Below are 20441 nucleotides of genomic sequence, written 5' to 3'. Positions count from 1 at the left end.
CCAAATCCCCCTTGCACAGTAAGTCTCAGCTAATTGCATCATTTCCTACCAAGGCCAGACAAGGCAGCCAAGCTAGGGGAAAGAGATGCTGAGACTCTACAAATTCCTATTCTCCATACTCCTCACCTTTGGCAGCTGCATATTCCCATTCATTCTAGCTCTCTAAGCCTCTCTCCTCTCTTACTCCATACCTGAACTAGACATTTCTGTATTAATGTTCATTTTGATTAGAGACCTGTCTGCTTCTGACAGCTTCCTGTCTTGGATTCTAAGAAGAAATTGAGCATCTTTGGAGTTACTCCAGTTTTGGTAAGACAGCCACTAGGCAAGATTTGCCTTTTTTCATCTACAGACAAATTACTGTCCAGAAAAGGACACACTTGTGGAATAATTGACTGATTATATCTGTCAAGACAGAGTAATCAGCCATCAATAATTCTGTATCACTAGATCTGTCAGATGATCCTGGACCAGAAGACTGAAGATTGGACGCTCCAACATTTTGTAGTATAGGGACTGTCCAGGTGTTCAGAGGTCTCTATAAATTTGTTAAGTTTTAGCATCTGTGCTTTGTGCTTCCCATAATTTCAGTTAATTCTGTCATTCTGGATTTCTGATGGGGTTGAAAACTTATAGTCTCATAGCCAACCCCACCTATTTACTTTGAGAGAAAAGATTTGAGAGGATGGTTTTCAGCTGACATTCATTCTAAAGCCAAGAAAAAAGCCAGATTCAGAACTAAGTCTTTTTGTTAGGAGAGATGAAAGAGGTTGTGGTTAGTCACCAAATTCTTGGACTGGGTATTAGGTCTATCTTGTACCTTACTGATAAAAATTGGTATAGTTATGCCCTAATTGTATTTTGAAAGAAACGTTTTATTTTAACAGGAAGGATGATATGTAGGAGGAGCTAAGGTGGGAGGAATAAAGAGAGGAAGAGGAAAATGAGAGTAGGAGCTAGTAGACAAGAGAGAGAGAGAGAGAGAGAGAGAGAGAGAGAGAGGAATATGGGGTCAGATGCTCGCATGTCTCAGCCAGTTAAAGACAGTTGGTATATCTAGGTTGGGTATTGGGTTACACTTCTAATTGTATTGGCATCTTTTTATTGAGGATTACCAAACTTATAAAGCCTTTGATTAATTTTATTTTAAAACGTTACTAGTACAAAAAAAAAGGGATGAGGAGGGAAGGTGATGGAATACATGTGACAGGAAAGCACATGAGGAAACTAGCTGGAGGAAGAAACAGAAGGGGCAGGAGGAAATAAATCAGAACTCTAATGGCACATGTATGAGGATGCTGTACTAAAACCCAGTACTTTGTATGTTAACTTAAAATACTAATAAAGAAAAAGCAACAAGGAGGAGGAGGGATAGGATAGGAGGTTTCTGGGGGGAGAGATGGAGAAAGGGGATGACATCTGAAATGTAAATAAATAAAATATCCAATAAAATTAAAAAAAAAGAAAAGAGAGAGTACTGGGAGAAACAACTGGATTTGGGCAGGCAGGGGAAGTGGAAGGGTATCTCTGGGATGAGCTAGAAACCTTGGACTATAAAAACTCTCAATAATCTATTAAGGTAACTGTAGCTAAAACTCTTTGCAATAGGGGATATGAAACCTCAACTTCCCATTCCTCATATCTAGGCAAGACCTCCAAGGGAGTGACTGGGACACCAATCTACCCACAAAAACTTAGACCTACAATTTGTCCTGCCTACGACATGTACAGAGGTAAAAGATGAAGCAGAATATAAGAGAAGGGCTAACTAATGACTGGCCCAACTTGAGACCTATTCCATGAGAGGGAGCCAATGCCTAACACTATTAATGATATTCTGGCATATTTGTAGAAAGGATCCTAGCATAACTGTCAACAGAGATCTTCTCCTAGAAACTGGTGGATATAGACGCAGAGACCCAAATCCAAACATTATGTGGAACTTGGTGAATACTTTGGAAGGGGAAGAAGGTATTGAAAGAGCCAGAAGCATTAATAACACCACAATCTTGGCCCATACTGACTGAACTGCCAATCAGAAATCATGCATGAGACAGATCTAGGTCCTCTACACATATGTGACATTTGTGCCTCTCCGTCTTCATGTAGGACTCATAACAACAAGGGCAGGGGCCAGCTCTGACTTTGTTACCTGCCTTTGGGTCCCTTTCCACTAACTGGGGTGCCTTGTCTAGCCTCAATAGTGGAAGATGCCCCTAGTCTTATTGCAACCTGATATGACAAGGCTGGTTGATAACCATGGGAGACCTTCCCTGTTCCAAGCAGAAGGAAAAGAAAGGTGGAAGCAGGGAGGTAAGAGGGAAGCACCGAAAAGAAAGGAGAGAGGGAAAGCTGGGATCAGGATACAAAATAAATATATTAATTAATTAAAATATAAATAAACATATCAATATATATGACTAAAGAATATAATAAAAGATATATTTTATGATTTTTAAGACCTAGCAAAATATTTCATAGAAACTATTCATAGTACTAAGGTATGTTAGATTTATGAGCAATGTGAGGAGGCTGAAGGCAGAAACAAGATAGAGCCTGATCTCAACAGAATGGACTTTTCATTAGACATTGTGAAGGATGAACAATTCCTGAAAAAAAGATTGCCTAGAGGTAGAAAAGCTGTCTTTGACTTTATGGGTATGGGATGAGGATGTGCCCAGGGTCTATCTTTCCTTGGGCTTAGGATGCAGCCACAGGATGCTAGGAATTGAATTGTCAGCTTGACGAATGACAACTTGTTTCTACAAACATTCCTTCCTGCATTGACTGAGCAACGACAGTTTTAGGCATCCTGACTTATGACCAATGTATTCTATTAAACCATTAATGAGTGGATGTTTTATTCTTATGACTATAAATAAGCAAGCATCAATTTCCATGTATTTTTAGGTTTCACAAATGATATTCATATGATTGACACAAGAAATGAGTATAGAATATCAATATAATATAAGTCAGAGGCAGGGAAAATGTCAAGAAATCAAACATGAATTCATTTCAGTTTAATTAAGTTGGACTTAAAATATTTGTGACATAAGGTGAAAATTGTGTCTATTTTTAATTTATTTAAGATTCATTTATTTTATTTTATGTATGAGTGTTTGGTTGCATGTATGTACATCTACCATATGCATGACTCACCTGAGGAAGTGAGAAGACTGTACTGGATACCTAGGAAATGGAGATTATAAAGTGTTGTGAGTCACCATGTGGGTGGTGAGAACCAAAGCCAGGTTCTCCAGAAGACTATTAGTGTTCTTAACCATTGAGATATCTCTTCAGTTTCATATTGTTTCAATTAGAATATATGAAAATATCAAACAAAACATATACACACTTGAATTAAAATTACATTTAGTATTATTTCAAATGTAAATTTACAAAATTGAATCCCAAGATAAATTAAATTCTATATATATTTTATGCCCAAGGTTGCTTAAAATTGAAGGTCATAGAAAGAAAAAACTATCTTTTTCAATAAATGTTACTAAAGATGTTTGTTTACATAGCACCATTTTTAAATTGCCCTCTTGATTTCAGAAGCTCAAAATTATTATTATTGTTGTTGTTGTTATTATTATTTATTTATTTACTTACTTACTCACTGACTTACTTACTTTATAACCTGACTGCAGTTTCTCCTCTTTTTTTCCTTCTAGGCTTTCCCTCCTTTCCTCACCTCCATTCATTTCTCCTTTTTTTCCTCTTTAGAAAAAGGTAGGTCTTCCATTGGCATTAAACATCCTTGGCATATCATGTTGCAGTAAGACTAGGGCCATCTTCTTTCATTGAGAAGAGACAAGGCAGCCCAGTAATGGAAAAGGGTACAAGAAGCAGGCAACAGAGTCAGAGAAGGTCCTTGCTCCTGTAGAATATAATATAGGAGTACTACATGAAGACCAAGTTGCATATCCCTTAACACATGCACAGAAGGGCTAAGTCAGCTTCATGTATGCTCCCTGGTTGGTGGTTCAGTCTCTGTGTGTTTCTATTGGTCCATGGTTGATGATTTTCTTGTTTTCTTGTGGTGTCCTTGATTCCTCTGGCTCTTGCAATTCTTCCTTGGCCTCTGGATTCCACAAGACCCAACTAATTGACTTTGGGTCTTTGTGTTTGTTTCCATCAGCTGTGGGATCTGTCATCTCATCTCATGACGATCAAGCTAGACCATTCATTGTTTGGCCACTCGAGGCAGATGTGTGAATCCCACTGAGAATGGAAACTAGGATAGTCATCATGAGTAGACTAAGGGAGGGGACCTGATAGGAGTAGGAATGGGGATGGGTACAGAAGGAAATAGAATGGATTTGGGGAGGGAAGTGAGAGGGAGAGAGTACTTATATAGACAACTGAAAAGGGAGGTGCATCTCAAGGACAAACTAGAAATCTAAGGCAATGGAAACGCTAAAGAATATATGAGGATTACACTACAAAGACTCCTATCAATAGGGGATATAGAATCTGAACTGGTTATTTCCTACACCCAGGCAAGACTTCCAACAGAGGGAGTTTTACACCAACCCAGCTACACAACCTTAGATCCACAAATTTTCCTGCCTACAAGGTGTTAAGGGGTAAAGATGGAGTAGATATTAAATTTTAAAATGGATTTTCATCATCATCATAAATTATTCTTCAAACTTTTTTTCACAATTCAGCTGCCATCCCCCTCCTGGACCGCCCTCGGACCACTCCCCATCCGACTCTCCTCCCAGGTCTCCAAGAGATCACCCTCCCCACTCCACCAGACCTTCCCACTCCCTGAGGCTTCAAGTCTCTCAAGGGTTAGGTGCATCTTCTCTCACTGAGGCCAGACCAGGCAGTTCCCTGCTATATATGTATGGGAGACCTCATATGAGCTAGTATATGCTGCCTGGTTGGTGGCTCAGTGTCTAAATGATCACGGAGGTCCAAGTTAGTTGAGACTTCTGATCCTCCCAAGGGACTCCTCCTCTTCAACTTCTTCCAGATCGTTCTCAATTTAACCACAGGAGTCCTCAGCTTCTATCCATTGTTTGGGTGTAAGTATCTACATCTGACTCTTTAAGCTGCTTGTTGGACATATACGCAAAAGATGCCCCACCAAGCCACAGGTCCACATGTTACATTATGTTAATAGCAGCCTTATTTGTAATAGCCAGAAGCTGGAAGCAACCCAGATGTCCCACAACAGAAGAATGGATACAGAAAATGTGGCTCATTTGCACGGAATACTACTCAACTATTATTAAGAATGAGGATATCATGCACTTTTCAGGCAAATGGATGGAACTAAATTATTTTTAAAAATATTATTTTTTAGAGTAAAATCTTAGTTGCCATCATCTTTTATTAATGAAAACATATAATTACCATTTACAGAAAAAGAAACAATAATTTACTAATGGAAAGTGGTAAATCATTTTGATTTAATTTTTTAAAAAATTAACATAATATTTCTACTATATTCCTACTATTGTGATAGATAATTGGTCATTTGAAAAAATTAAAATAAAATGTCTCTTAATTCTATTCTGTTGTAGATGCAGAAAATGTGAAATACAAAACCATTATATTCTATGTAATTCAACAAAAGTATAGAACAGACTTAATAAAAATAGATAAAAAATTCCAAGTCTAATATTTTCTCTTTGAGATTTTTAATAAAAAATATAATAATTATAAGACTATAAGACTTTTCTATTATAAACTGTATTTTTTTCTCCATTTAGGTTAAAACCAGAAGTGAAATTTTAATACACTTTTTATATACAACAAAGGTAAATTATATACAAGTGCTTTAAAACAACTGCACTGAAACTTTCAATGACAACAATAATTTCAAATAAATAAGAGGAAAATAGTATTAAAATTGAAATGAACATATTGTTGACATTTGTCAACATTCTAAAAAGCCATTTCCTGTTTCTAAACCTCTTACAAATCTATATAGCCAACCACACTGAGACTGGAGTGCTAAATTAAATAATTAAAATAGTAAGAACATCTTATTTTCATGTACATTTTTTTGAAACACATTATAACAAGTCTTTTATTTATAAGACACAGAAAAATAGCTCCAAGTAATTATTGGATTGTTGCTGTAATAAAACATAATTACCTCCTGAGCAAGGCTGGTATTCCTGAATGAAACGTTACTCTTTCACAAGCCATGACACATAGAATGACTTCCCTGTTGTTTTGCTTGTAGTTAAGTGCTTGCCATCTAAATTACAGGGCAAAACACTATGAAATTAGGAAGCAATTATTCCTATGCCCCAAAATGCATTCCACCAGAGACATTATTATGGTATTTCACAATAACATTGGATTTGGTAGTCATGAAAAGATGAAACCATCTTTCCCTAATTACCATTTATTTCTCTACATCCACAGTGTGGAGATGAAAATCTTTTAGCACTCCAGTCTTATTTGTCACAAAGAATAAATATTTGGCAGTGTAATTTGTTGTCACATGTATATAATGTGTCACATATGACTCATACATTTTCACTTGTTACACAGAATTATTCTGTGAACTAAACTACACTACACATTAATGACAAAGATGAAAGTTAAGGTCAAACACATTTGTAGAGTGTATTCAAGCCAAGCATAGTATCATTTCTTGGTCCTAAAATGTATTTTTTCACTTGAAATTTTTTCTTTTTTGAAAAATCAGAAGTTTTAAAATGAATTTTTAATGTACAGTTCATTCACTCAAAATCAAATATGTATTTCTTTTTTTTCGTTTTTTATTGGTTATTTTATTTATTTACATTTCAAATGTTGTCCCCCTTCCCAGTTTCCCCTCCACAAGTCCCCTGTACACTCCTCCCTCCCCCTGCTTCTATGAGCGTGCTCCCCCACCCGTTCATCCACTCCTACCTCAGGGGCCTACTGTTCCCCTATCGTGGGTTATCAAGCCTCTAGGACCAAGGGACTCCCCTCTCAGTGATGTCAGATAAAGCAGTTCTCTGCTACATATCCAGCTGGAGCCATGGGTACCCTCTGTGTACTATTTGGTTAGTCGTTTAGTTCATGGGAGTGTTTTTCAATAGCACAATTAATTGTATCTTGAGGCTTAAAGTCACTGAGAAAAATATCTTGCGTTCATTATTTTACTGACTGTGTCTTTGACATCTTTATTTCTCAGACTGTAGATCAGGGGGTTTAGCATGGGGATCACCACTGTGTAAAACAAAGAAGCCACTTTGACGGTGTGCCTGGAGTTCTTGGAGTTGGGCACGCAGTAGAGGAATAATATGGTTCCATGGAAGATGGTGATGGCTGTCATGTGGGAAGCACAGGTAGAGAAGACTTTGCGGTGCCCACTAGATGAATGCATCTTCAGGGCAGTGACAATAATGAACAAATATGATGTAAGAATGATGAGCAGTGTGCTTATCTCATTGAAAGTGGCAACAATAAAAAGCAGTAACTGGGTAAGATGGGAATCTGAGCAAGAGAGGGCTATCAGGGAGGAGAGTTCACAGAAGAAGTGGTTGATTGTGTTGAAACCCCGAAAATATAAATTCAAAGCAGAACAGGTGAGTGTCAGGGAGCATACCACCCCCCATGCATATGATCCAAGCACTAGCAGTGCACAGAGCCTCTGGGACATGACAACTGTGTACAGCAGGGGGTTACAGACAGCCACAAAGCGGTCATAGGCCATCACAGCAAATAGAATTAGTTCAGTCACTACAAATGTGCAAAAGAAAAAGAACTGCATTATGCATCCTAAAAATGAAATGGTTCTGTCTTCTACAACAAGGTTCACCAGCATCTTGGGAGCAATGATGGAGGAATAGCAGAAATCTGCAAAGGAGAGGTGGCTGAGGAAGAAGTACATGGGGGTGTACAGTTTGGGGTTAATCTTGATGATGATGATCATCCCTAGGTTCCCTACCACACTGAAGCTGTAGATTGCAAGAAACAACAAGAAGAGAGGAACCTGCAGTTCTGGGTTATCTGAGAAGCCCAAGAGAGCAAAAGTGACTTCAGAAGTTAGATTTATGTCTGTCAGAAACATGATTCCTTCTGATGAGATCTGAAAATTGATCTTGAGAATAAAATAGGGAATGAGGTTCACATGTAAAAGCATGCCTAACCCAACCATCAACAAGCCTAAAGATGAAACAAAATACATACTTTTTGTGATATTAAAATAGTAAGACAGATTAACCAGAAATTAAATTGCTAGCATGAGTGATTTCATAGTTCTAATCATTTTCTTAAATATGCTTAAATATAATTTTAAATCACTATTGTGCAAAACAATAATTAAGTAAAGAAACAGATAAAAACGTGATCAAACATGAAGCAATCAAATTTTACTGAACTCTCAAGCTCTTTCTCTTAAAAATTAGTCAAATGAAATATTTTATTGTAATAGTATTGGAATTTCTAATGAAACATAGAAGTATAGAAAGCATCACTCAATGAAAACTACCTTATACTAATATTTGTGCATGCCAAGATATTACAAATCAATCTATGACATTTTCAATCACAGCATTATTAATAATATTAGAATTGACTAAGGATATTATCTATTAAATTCAGTTTTTACATTTGCTTTTAATGTAAAATAAGTTATCTTTTCTGCTGTCTTTTTCTGCTCATGAGCAAAGTGAAGTTTAACAAAACTTCTTCAATAGGAAAGAAAAAGAACAAACCCAAACCCCCAAAACTACTTTGGTTTCACTTACAGTCAAATGGTCTTTAGCATTACAGAATGAGATTTCTGCATGTGAAATAGTAAAATTTAGTTTTCACCATCTATTACCTTAACTGTTTGGTTGTCTTTTATATTATCTCTTCTTGTTATATTTAAATTAAATATTTAAGATGTAAACTATGGAATTAATTCTGTTGAATGTGAAGATTGCTTCAAAGATTTTCTGAATATCTACACTGAATTAAACACATAGAGTGGAAATCAGGAAATGCTCTTATCTAGAAATGCCAGTTCACACACAGTTAGAATGGTGTGCCTTTTTATGAATTTCTTTCTTCTCCCTGTTAGCCATCTTAAATATTCATTCAATCCCTATATTCATGTGAAGAGAAGGAAAGCCTGTTAAGGTCTTTCTTCATATTGTTTTCCCAGGAGGTATACTTTATTCATTGTAATTCAACAATTTAAATGTCTATCTGATTGCAAACTAGTCCTAATTTTCACTTACACAAGGAGATATATATTTTGCAAGCACTCATGACCTACATTATTTCAAATATATCCTCACAACCAAACATGGTTCTTTAAGCATCACTTTTAACACAGTAGCACTTTTAATTCTTAGATTTGAGGTGCAAATGTCATTATTGTTTCAAATCTTCTCCAAAAAATTGTTTTCTCGTAAAATAGTGTCACAGAGCTGTGGTGTTCTACATAGCTAACAGGGAAAGCATTGCCAATATTTTTCAGTCCTGTAGACAAACCTGTTGGTGGTAAGTGCAGTCTCTTTGCCTCTATAGAAAGAACTTATTTGAGGGAGTTGCTAACTCTATTTTTATGCTTATTGCTTCTCCCCCTGGCATTATAGTCTAGAAATAATTAGTTGTGTTATTCTCTAGAGGTGTCAACACAAGCAATTAACATTAAATACTATTTATGATGTAATTTTAATTTCATGAAAAACTTGAATGAAAGCTACATCATCTTTGGAAGTATTTCATGTGAGTTTTAACTTTGTTAATGTCATCTGCAACTCTATTTATTTATTTATTTATTTATTTATTTTTTATTCACTGTACAACCCAATGTCAGTCTTTCCTCTCCTCCCAGTAAGCAAGGCCTCTCAATTTTTCTTAGAAAAGGAAACCCCCATCTAGATATCAACCCCCATTCCCCCATTCCTCATTCCATGTCCCTGCATTCCCAACCTCAACCCTGAACATCAAGTTGTTAGGGGTCTAGGTATATCCTCTTCCACTGATTCCAGACAAGGCTGTCAATTTGGGATCCACAAGCAGACATCTAGGCCCCAGGCTCAGGACAACCCCAGCTCCAGTTTTTGAGGAACCTGCATGTAGACCAAGAAGGTCATCTGCTACATATGTGCTGGGGGCCTAGGTCCAGCCTGTGCTCACTCTTTGGTTGGTGATTCAGTTTCTGGTAGCCCCCAAGGGTTCAGGTTAGTATGCAACTCTATTTTCAATCCTCAATTTCTCAATGCCTATTCTTATATATTTTTGATTATTAGAAATTTGTGACATGAACTTTATTTTTACTTACTTCAAAATTATTCTTGAATTTCCACTTTCCTGGACTTTATAGCATTAAATTTTTGCTTTCTTATTTATATGAAGTGGAGAAGTGATTGCATATTACCTCACGTCTACCAGCCTCTTAGTTGTGTATATGTCAAAGATATTAGAGGAAAATATTTTTGCTTGCACTCTACGAAATACAAAACCTAGGCCTTTGGTGTAGTAATGAAAAAGAATATATTGTTTCAGCTATAAAAATCCAGGGTAAGATAATTGAAAATATAGAAGCAAGTATTGTTTTCCTGCTTTATTTTTTGAAATAAGCATTGCTGTTTAAATTCCAAATTTGATTTATCCTAAGACATATTTTAAACAATTTGATCAACAAATACAAAATATCTATATATAATGGAGATAAGTAATAAAATTAGTTATAAAAATTACGATGTCATTCTTTGGTGAGTAAAATTTTAATTGTTGTTTCTGAATATAAATATCTATGAGTTCCTTTCCTAAGAAATCAAAATTTAATGAGTGAAGAAATATGTGGACAACAGATATAGCCAATATTAACACAGAGAATACTGAATGAGGAATTGAATTGCTTAAAAGTTAAAATTCAAAATCAAAACAGCTTTTGCTTTCTTGAACGTAATCTAACTGTTTTTCTAACATTAGATACCATATAATGTTTTACTTCAACAAGTAAAGATAAGCTGGAAACTGGTATCAATCATCTTGGAATGTAGAAATGAAACATAAATCAAGATCAATGGACAAATATGAACTAGGTAGCTATAAAGAGTGAGCAAACAATATTTTATTAATGTCAAATGTGTATGCAAAAAGCTAACAGAGACTGAAGATGTACTTAGAGGTGAAGTGCATTTAACTCTCACTATAGTGAAGAAAGAGTATGAAGAAGCCAATGATAATTCATAAATGCAGACACCAATAAGGCAAGCCAATGATGTAAAAGCCCAATACAGAGAAATACAAAGATAAAATAACACAAAGGATTATATATAAGATGAATTGAAATCTCCTTGAGTATAACATGCAATTAATATCTCCTGGATTCTTGTGAATAAATGTTATTCTTGGATTCTTTTTTGATATAATTATTAAATGAAGTCCTAACTCAATACAGTGATTCAAATATCAAATAGTAAAGGAAACATCAAACAACCTTAATTTATATATTATATAGACTAGATTATAAACTATAGATATTGTGTATAAACTGTTTGACAAAATGTTGTTATCAGGAAGTCACTTTTTATGTAGATCATATATCCCATAAATTATGCTATAATGAAGGTCTACAATCATAAGAAGATGCTTGTATTACATCAAAACTCACATCAGCATAAAATATTACAAAATGAAGAACAAGATAAACATATAACTTTTGAAATTCTTCAACTATACTTTTGCACATAAAGAACACACAGGGATGTGTGAATACTAAGACTCAGTAATAAGTATCCTTTTGAAATATCCATCTATTTTAATGCTCTATATTCAGCTCACCTATATGCTTATATATGAGTCTTCTCTATGAATCCCTAAGTTTTGCTAAAAAAATAAAATCTAGTAAAGTACTCCTTTTAGAGCCCAACACTTTCCTAAGAGCCTCTTTCACATCCTTATTCCTCAAACTGTAGATCAGGGGGTTGAGCATGGGAATGACCACAGTGTAGAAGACTGTAGTCACTTTATCAACATCTAGACTATTGCCAGAGCTGGGATGACAGTAAATAAAAAGGATCGTTCCATGGAAAACCATGATGACTGTGAGATGGGAAGCACAGGTGGAAAAGGCTTTGCGTCTCCCCTCTGCAGAGCGCATCTTCAGGATGGTGATGAGGATAAACAAGTAGGAGGTGAAGATGATCACAATAGTGAGAATCTCATTGAAATTGACAATGATGAACAGGAAAAACTCATTCATAGTAACATCAGAGCAAGCAAGACTTAAGAGAGGAGGCAGATCACAAAAGAAATGGTTAATCACATTTGACTTAAATGCTGTGATCTCAAGGGCTAAGCATAGGTGAATCAAAGAACATACTGATGCATAGAGGTAGCAACAGGACACCAGTACTAGACGGAGCTTTGGGGACATGATGACCATGTACAATAGTGGATTACAAATGGCCACAAAGCGGTCATAGGCCATTACAGCCAATAGGAAGACCTCAGTGATAGCAAAAGTACAAAATAAATAAAATTGTAACATGCATTCCAGGTAAGAAATAACTTTATCCTTGTTGATAATGTCAGTGAACATCTTTGGCACAATGACGGAAGCATAGCAGAAATCCACAAATGACAGGTGGCTGAGGAAAAAGTACATAGGAGTATGAAGTTGAGAGCTGACCTGAATCAGCAGAGTCATGCCCAGGTTTGCTATAACTGTCACTCCATAAATAACAAGAAACACCAGAAAGAGAAAGATTGCCAGCTCTGGAACATCAGAAAAGCCAAGAAGAATGAACTCTGCCATAGAAGTACAGTTTACCTCATCCATGTCGGCTACATGGAAGTTTAGCCAAGTAGACCTTACTACTTCTGGGAACAGAAAAGGGAAGAAAATAAGAGGTTTCTATTAACGGCAGAAAAATATTGAATTAATGTCAAGAACATATGCTTGTAGTACAAGGAAAATTTCAAAATATTGGACAGTTCAGATTTTTACAAAAACCAAATCTTAGTAAAACACTATCATACATGTTAATATAAGTCATGACTAAATTAAGTATATCTCTAAGATGGGTGGTGTAATTTTGTTTGAAGTACATTCACTATTTTGTTTGAATTTGATATATGATGAGATTTAATCTAATCAGTGAACTTTATTAAATATACGACCTGGCAGTTTGTGGTCTATTTTGTCTATGTCGTATACACAGTTGTACCACATTCACCCAACCTAATAACATGAAACTAGGAATGAACTCCCTACAACTACATCTTAAAGCACTATACAAATTTTATCTGAAGTTAATGCCTTGGAAAGGTCCTTAAATTTCATTAATATTAAAAATTAAAAGTAAAATTCAGAAAATCCAATGATAAATAAATGACACTTTTCATTCCTTATTAAAGCTACTTGTTTTATTATAAGCAAAATCTTATATAAAAATCTTAATGATAATCAATAAAAATTAAAACTTAAATTATTCTAAATTAAAGACAGTAAGCTCAGTGTTTCATAAAATCTAATCATATTTAAAATAATTGAAAATCATTTACAAAATTGTATTCAAATATTTCTTAGGAATGTTCTTTTCAAATTATATCTTAGATATCATTAATTATAAAAACTTAGAGCATGTAAAAACATAATCTAGTCTTACATAATAACATATATAAAGTACAATTACATATAATACTTGCCTAAAGTACATATATAAATATATACAAATATTATATATATATATATATATATATATATATGTTTATATGTTTAAATTAAGAAGAATAAATAAAAACTTCCCTGATTTGTTTAAGTAATTTCCTGGACAAGTTGGCTGACTTAAAATGTTATGACACTGTAAATACAATCTTATAGTAGAGATATTATTTTCTCTGGTTTTCTGAAAAAAAGAAACACATGAGGAAAATGCATATTTTTTATTACTTCAAATAAAACTTAGAAAAACAGTAACAATGACCAAAATAGTGTAGAATTTTTTCATCTTGAATTAACATGTACAGTCTTGAATTTATCATCTTCTTGACCAAAAAAAAAAATGTGCGAGAAAAAGAGAAAGACAGAGAGAGAGAGAAAGAGAGAGAGACAGAGACAGAAAGACAGAGAGACAGAGAGAGACAGAAGGCAGACAAGGAAATTGGAATGAAGGAAGCAAGAAAGGAAAAAAGAAAGGAAGGAGGAAGGAAAGATAGTATGAGAAAGAGACCAACAAACATACCAAACGAATAGTAAAAATGCTATGAAGCATCAACTCTACACCATGAACTATAAAGCAACTCAATAAAGCTGGAAGCACATGATGTTTTCTTACTCAGGAAGAGTTCAATAACTGGTTATATGATGGTAAATGGTCAGCCCTGAAGACAAACATATATGATACTTCATATGTATGAGCAGGTTATATTTAGGAATGTAAATATATAGACATATACATATATGTGTACAATAACAGTGAGACAGAGGCTTATGGTAGGAGTGCTGGTAGAGGTATATGAGAGGCTTTAAAGGAAGAAAAGGAAAGGAGAAAAGGTTGCAATTAAATTAAAATTCCTCAAACAAATGCAAATTAATTTAGAAAACTTTCATTAAATCTTTAAGTCTTACAAGAAGAAAAATAGGGAAAGACAAAAAAGGAAAATGTAAAGAAAATAGTAGGAAAATTTCTTGGTAACATAAACACATCTTGGAAGTCAGGTTTGCATTGTTCCACAGGGATAACATTGAAATTACTTTTTGATAAATTCAAAGAAAATTAAATACAAAATTCTTATCTCTGTTCACAAGCAGGAACTGACTAACTGACTACTGTATAAAAACTATTCAACCTTCTGAATTTGTTAGGTATGGCAAAAGGAAGCTCATAGTCTGTCATGAAGTAAGTTAGTACAAGAGATAGGAGAGAGAAAAAGAGTAGCACACACATGCAAACACACATATAAGCACACACACACAGTGGGGAAAATAAAAAAGAAAGAGACAGAGAAACAGATGGAAAGAGAGACAGAGAGAAAGAATATATTATATCTTTAGCCTCAAATATTTCATGCTCATGATGCTTGACATTAGAAAGGAATTAGTTTCATTTGTCATAAGCTGTCATTTCCTGAAAACACTACAAAATTTTATCAGGTCAAAGTAAAATTTAAGAGTTCTCATATGCAATCTCCATTAGAAGAGAGAAAATTTGAATATATTTTTAAACTAACTTTACTTGATAAAATAAGCCCATTTCCAATTTTCGGTAATTAGAGCCTTATGCTTATGAACAAACCTGACACACGTTCTCCCCAGGACTACAGAATTTAAACATTTCTCATAAGCAGAGAGTTTATAACTAGAAATTAAGCTCTAGGGAAAAGATTCCCTTGTGTAAAGCAAAGACTAATTTCTATGTAATAACAAAGTTAATAAAACTGAAGTGGAGATGTATGTCCTGGTTGGGTAAATATATTCTCTGTAGAAGATCTTCAGAAATTTGTTTATAAGCTACCAGGATTTAGGGAGCTGATGTACAACAATACTAATAAAGTTACATAATGTAAAGTATACGCAAAAAAGACAGCATTTGTACTGCAGTTTGCCCTTACAAAGATTAAATAATATCTTTAACGATAGATATTTTCAAATAAAATGTTAAACTGTGGTGAAGTATTTTTATGTCCAAGTCATTAAACCTTCAGTTAAGGCCCTTGTTTCCTAGGTGATAGTTTCCTTTACAATTTCTGGAAATCTTATCAAAAATATGTAAACGTTTTTATTCTTTTTTATATTTTTCTTTTATTTCTGAATAATAATGTTTTTAATTTTTTTATCCAAAATGATTTCCCATCTCAAAGTCCTCCCACCATTCATGGATTCTCTCCCTCCTTTTTCTTTGCCCCTGAGACCATCTGGTGCATCAAGTTTGTTAAGGCATAACATCGCCCACTTAGCACAGACTAGGCAGTCATGGAGACTGAAGTACGTATCTACTACATACGTGCCAGGTCCCTCTGTTCAGCCAGTGTATGATCTTTGGTTGGTGGCTCAGTCTCTGAGAGGCTCCAGGGGTCCAGGTTAGTTGACTCTTGGTCGTCCTGTTGGGTTGCTAGTGCTTCGGGCATTCAAAACCTTTCCCTCTCTTTCATAGAAGTCTCTTTCTACTGTCCATTATTTGACTGTGGTTATCTGCTTCTGTTTTAGTCAGCTGCTGTGTAGAACCTCTTAGAAGACAGTCATGGTAGACTCCTATCTCAAGTATAAGAGTGTTGCTAATAGTGTCAGAGATTGGTGTTTGCCTGAGGAATGGGTCTCAAGTTGGGCTAGGTATTGGTTGTCCATTCCTTCCATCGTTGTTCCATCTTTGTCCCTGCATTTCTTCTATACAGGAAAAATTTGGGGCTGAAAGATATTTTTTGTTGGTTGATATTCTTATTCCTCCACTGGGCATCATTCCTCACTATGCTACAGGGAGTAACTTCTTCAGGATCCATGTCCCCACTGTTAGGCATTTTTGCTAAAGTCACCTGCATTGACTCCTTGGAGTCTCTCCCATCCCAGATCTCTGGGGATTCTAGAGATTTGCACACACAGACACACCTGCCGGCTGCAGATTTCTGTTCATTCTCCTGTCCTTCTGAGACTCTCTCCCTTTTCTCTCCTCTTCTGATCTTGCCCCTAATTGTCCTCCCTTCCCTTGTCCTACCCAGTTCTCTCCCTCCCTCTGCTTCCTGTGACTATTTTTTGTTGTTGTTTTGTTTGTTTATTTGTTGTTTCTTCGAGACAGGGTTTCTCTATGTAGCTTTGGCTGTCCTGGAACTCACTCTGTAGACCAGGCTGGCCTCAAACTCAGAAATTTTCCTGCCTCTGCCTCCCAAGTGCTGGGATTAAAGGCATGTGCTGTGCCACCACTGTCCGGCCTTTTCAAATTAGTATTTTTTTTTTTTTGTATCCTGTGACTATTTTATTTGCTCTTTTCACTGAGATTTCAGCATGCTCACTTGGACCTTCCTTCTAGTTTAATTTCTTTTGGTCTATGGGGTGTATCATGGGTATTCTATATTTTATAGTTACTATTATCTTACCAGTGAGCATATACCATGCATATTTTTGGGGTCTGGCTTACCTCACTCAGGATTATATTTTCTAGTTGATTCTTTGCCTGCAAAATTCATGATGCCCTTGCTATTAATATCTAAATAGTATCCCATTGTGGACACGAAGCATCTCAGTTGATGTCAGTTTCTTGCTATTTAGAATAAACCTGCTATGAACATAGTAGAGCACTTGCCCTTGGGGTATGGTGGAGTATCTTTTGGGTGGGTAAACAGAATTAGCAACAGTGTAATCTCAAGTGGCCAAGAAGCACCTAAAGAAATATTCAACATTCTTAGTAATCAGGGAAAAATAGAAATCAAATGAACATGAGATTCCACCTTACACCAATCAGAGTGGCTAAGATAAAAATCTAAAGTAACAGTACATGCTGTCGGGAATGCAGAAAAAGGGGGATATTACTCCATTCAAGGTGGGATTGCAATCTTATATAAGTTCTTAAACTTTTAACAGTGTAAAATGATCTCTAATTTTCAGGACAACCCAAAAGACCTAGCAATTTACCATATAAAAAGTAATCCCATTCAATTAGTACTATGACTAATGGTATAATCAAATATAAGTTGCAAAAGGGAGTATTTGAGATGTGATTTCAGAGGGCTCTAAAACACATATAAAGTCATTTGACTGATACACTCTCTTGAGAAACACTAACAGGAATGGTTCATCCTTTGCCGGAGTACCTCTCATTCTCAACCTTCTCGATAATTCTGTGTTGAAACTTTTACTTAATAAATTCCAAATTTGCTTCATATTGACACATTATACAATTCTTTTCTGCAGGGAAGTAAAGTCTCTCAGCTTTATCAGAAAGAAAATCTCTGAAAAGATGTCCTAAGCAGCTAGAAAGAGCAATGAGGCACTTTGGTTCCTGCCCTGCTGCTGTAGTTAGATATAAACAAGTTCAGTGTTATCACTATATCACTATAAAAAAAAAAGTTGTTCTTTGTCAGGCATCAATAGGAGATGAGGCCCTTGGTCCTTTGAAGGCTGGCTAAATGTCCCAGTGTAGGGGAATTCGAGGGCAGGGAGCCAGGAGTGGATGGGTGACTGGGGAATCACCTTCATAGAAGCAGAGGGAGGGGGATGAGATAGGAGTTTTCAGGGCATGGGGTGGTACTGGGAAAGGGGATAATATTTGATGTGAATAAAGAAAATGTCTAATATAAAAATATAGAAAGTTGTTACCTTTGCTGACTATGTGGATTGTCCAGACTTAACTGCATAATGAGCACATGCAATCAATATGTCAGATTCTCCCCAAATATATGTAATTATTTTGAGCATATCAAAAAAATTCAGCTCCAACATTATAGAAAATATTATTCCAAGTGATCAGCCCTAGATACCTGTATATTACAAGCAGCATTATATGGAAACAGTAAGTAAAATGTACATGTTTACATACAAACACACACACAGACACACACACACACACCAATTATAATTTTGGAGGGGGCACAAGAGAAGATTGAGGTTAGAGAGCGGTGGAAACTATATAGATGTACTTCTTGTGTGCAATTTTCTCAGAGCGTGTACATTAAAATTATAGCAACACCCAGGTTTGGAAATAACCATGTAAATCCAAGCATATACACTGTCTAGATGGCTCATTGGGTGTAGGCACCATCACACTGTTCTGACAATATTAGTTTGAACCCAGATTCCCGCAAGGTTCAGGTGGAAATAAGCTCTTAGAGTTTTCATTTATGTAAATTGCCACACTCAGGCACACACATGAACGTGCACATGCACGCGCTCTCACACACACACAGAAATATAGGATGAAAAGCTATTTAAAAATCAATGCATATTGTATTTCATAATTGGATGATTCTGGACACCAACATTCTTGTATCAAGTGTGACACAATAATTCAGATTTCATTGATCTTTGTCATAAAGTTGTTCTTTGTCATATTGTTGTGAAACATTTTAGTTCTCAGCAGGGATCAGTTTCTAATGAGATAAACTGGTCAATAATAGTATACACTTAGCTTCTCCTAAAATTTATATAAAATTAGTTTGTTTAAACTTCATCAGAGTCAACCAAAAATATATTATTGAATTTATGCTAGCCTTGCAAAGATAAAATTCAAGCAAATTGGTAAGAAAATCAAAATAAGTTGCTACAGTGGTAAAATGTCAGTTTATGGTCTCCCCATCTGCTAGATTCTATGGTTAAAGATGTAGGAGGAGCTAAGGTGGGAGGAGTAAGGAGAGGAAAAGGAGGAGTAAGGAGAAGAAGAGGAGAAGGAAGAGGAGGAGGTAGGAGACAGGAGAGAGGAATGAGAGAGATGGAGGCAGATGTTCATGTGTCTTTAGCAGTCAAAGGTAGTTGGTATTTCAAGGTTGGGTATTGGGTTACACTTCTGATTGTATGGGCATCTTGTTACTGATCATTACCAAATATATAAGCTTTTGGATAATTTAAGCATTAGAGTCTCATTTTCCTACTGGGCCTGTGTAGATGTCGGGATGGTCTAGGCAATGCCCAGCATTTTGGGGACAGCGTGGAAGATTGGCAGAGCCATCTCCCACACTGACATCTCGTGGGTGGCAGGGCTGGCCATTTCTAGCTGCTGCATGCACATGGCCTCCGGCCGAGAAATCTGTCAGCTGAGCTAGGCAGAGTGCAGCTTAGATTGTCAGCTTGACCAGTGGCCAATTTTAAATATTTATTTCATGATAAAGATATAAGCTCAAAAAGATGCCAGCATTGTATTCTCCCTTCTAGATTTAGAGCTACATGGTTTTAGATGGAATCATGCTAATCATCTGTTTTCTTTGGGTGTTCTGGCCTAAAATGTTAATCTTTGACTGTATGTTGTATTTTCTGTGTATTGTTAGATGGTTATCATAACTTCGCAAGATTTCTGTGTACCAAAGCCATGCCCATCAAAGTAAATTTTAATATGAAACCATTCCTAAAAACCATTTGTAGGGGACTTCGAAAAGTTTTCCAAGCTGTTACATTGTTAATTATGTAGAGGTACAAAATGCTTCTGGTGATAAAAAGATATGTCTTTAAGTATCAGCATTGTTCTCAGAAAATTTTAACTTTTAACTTAACAAATTATGCCAGGAATACTACTATTTAATTTATAAATATTCATTTTATGATTAGTCAATAATGAGAAAGCCAGAAACACAAACAATTAATTGAACTGTCTATACCAAATTATTATAAATTTGGGAAGAAACTTGAATGGAGCATTAATTATTTTCTCTGTATTTATTTGAGTTTTCAAAAATTCAGAAGTGTGTATATAGTATATATTTAAAACCATGAATCATACACAGAATTGAATGGTATTCCCAAGAGTATTTCATTTCATACATTTTGTTCACAGGTTGATTTTTTTCTAAAAGATACATACTGCAAGAAAAATTATATAATCTTATTAAGA

At 35.4% G+C, this 20441-nt stretch overlaps 2 protein-coding genes across 2 annotated transcripts; both read right to left on the bottom strand.

Moving 5' to 3' along the window:
* Positions 1-7090: 7090 nt before the first annotated feature.
* Positions 7091-8035, bottom strand: LOC114637393 (olfactory receptor 5D16-like). Its single transcript, XM_028785621.1, has one exon. The coding sequence runs from the start codon at positions 8033-8035 to the stop codon at positions 7091-7093; it is 945 nt and encodes a 314-aa protein (XP_028641454.1).
* Positions 8036-11725: 3690 nt separating this feature from the next.
* On the bottom strand, positions 11726-12779 carry LOC114637434 (olfactory receptor 5L2-like). Its single transcript, XM_028785656.1, has one exon. It carries the CDS (start codon positions 12749-12751, stop codon positions 11777-11779), a length of 975 nt encoding a protein of 324 aa, XP_028641489.1. The 5' UTR covers positions 12752-12779; the 3' UTR covers positions 11726-11776.
* Between the last annotated feature and the right edge of the window lie 7662 nt (positions 12780-20441).

Source organism: Grammomys surdaster, unplaced genomic scaffold (assembly GCF_004785775.1).
Source record: "Grammomys surdaster isolate TR1022 unplaced genomic scaffold, NIH_TR_1.0 125284, whole genome shotgun sequence".
Taxonomy (NCBI): Eukaryota; Metazoa; Chordata; class Mammalia; order Rodentia; family Muridae; genus Grammomys; species Grammomys surdaster.
The sequence above is the reverse complement of the archived record's forward strand: the minus strand, read 5'-3'. Positions and strand labels throughout refer to the sequence as shown.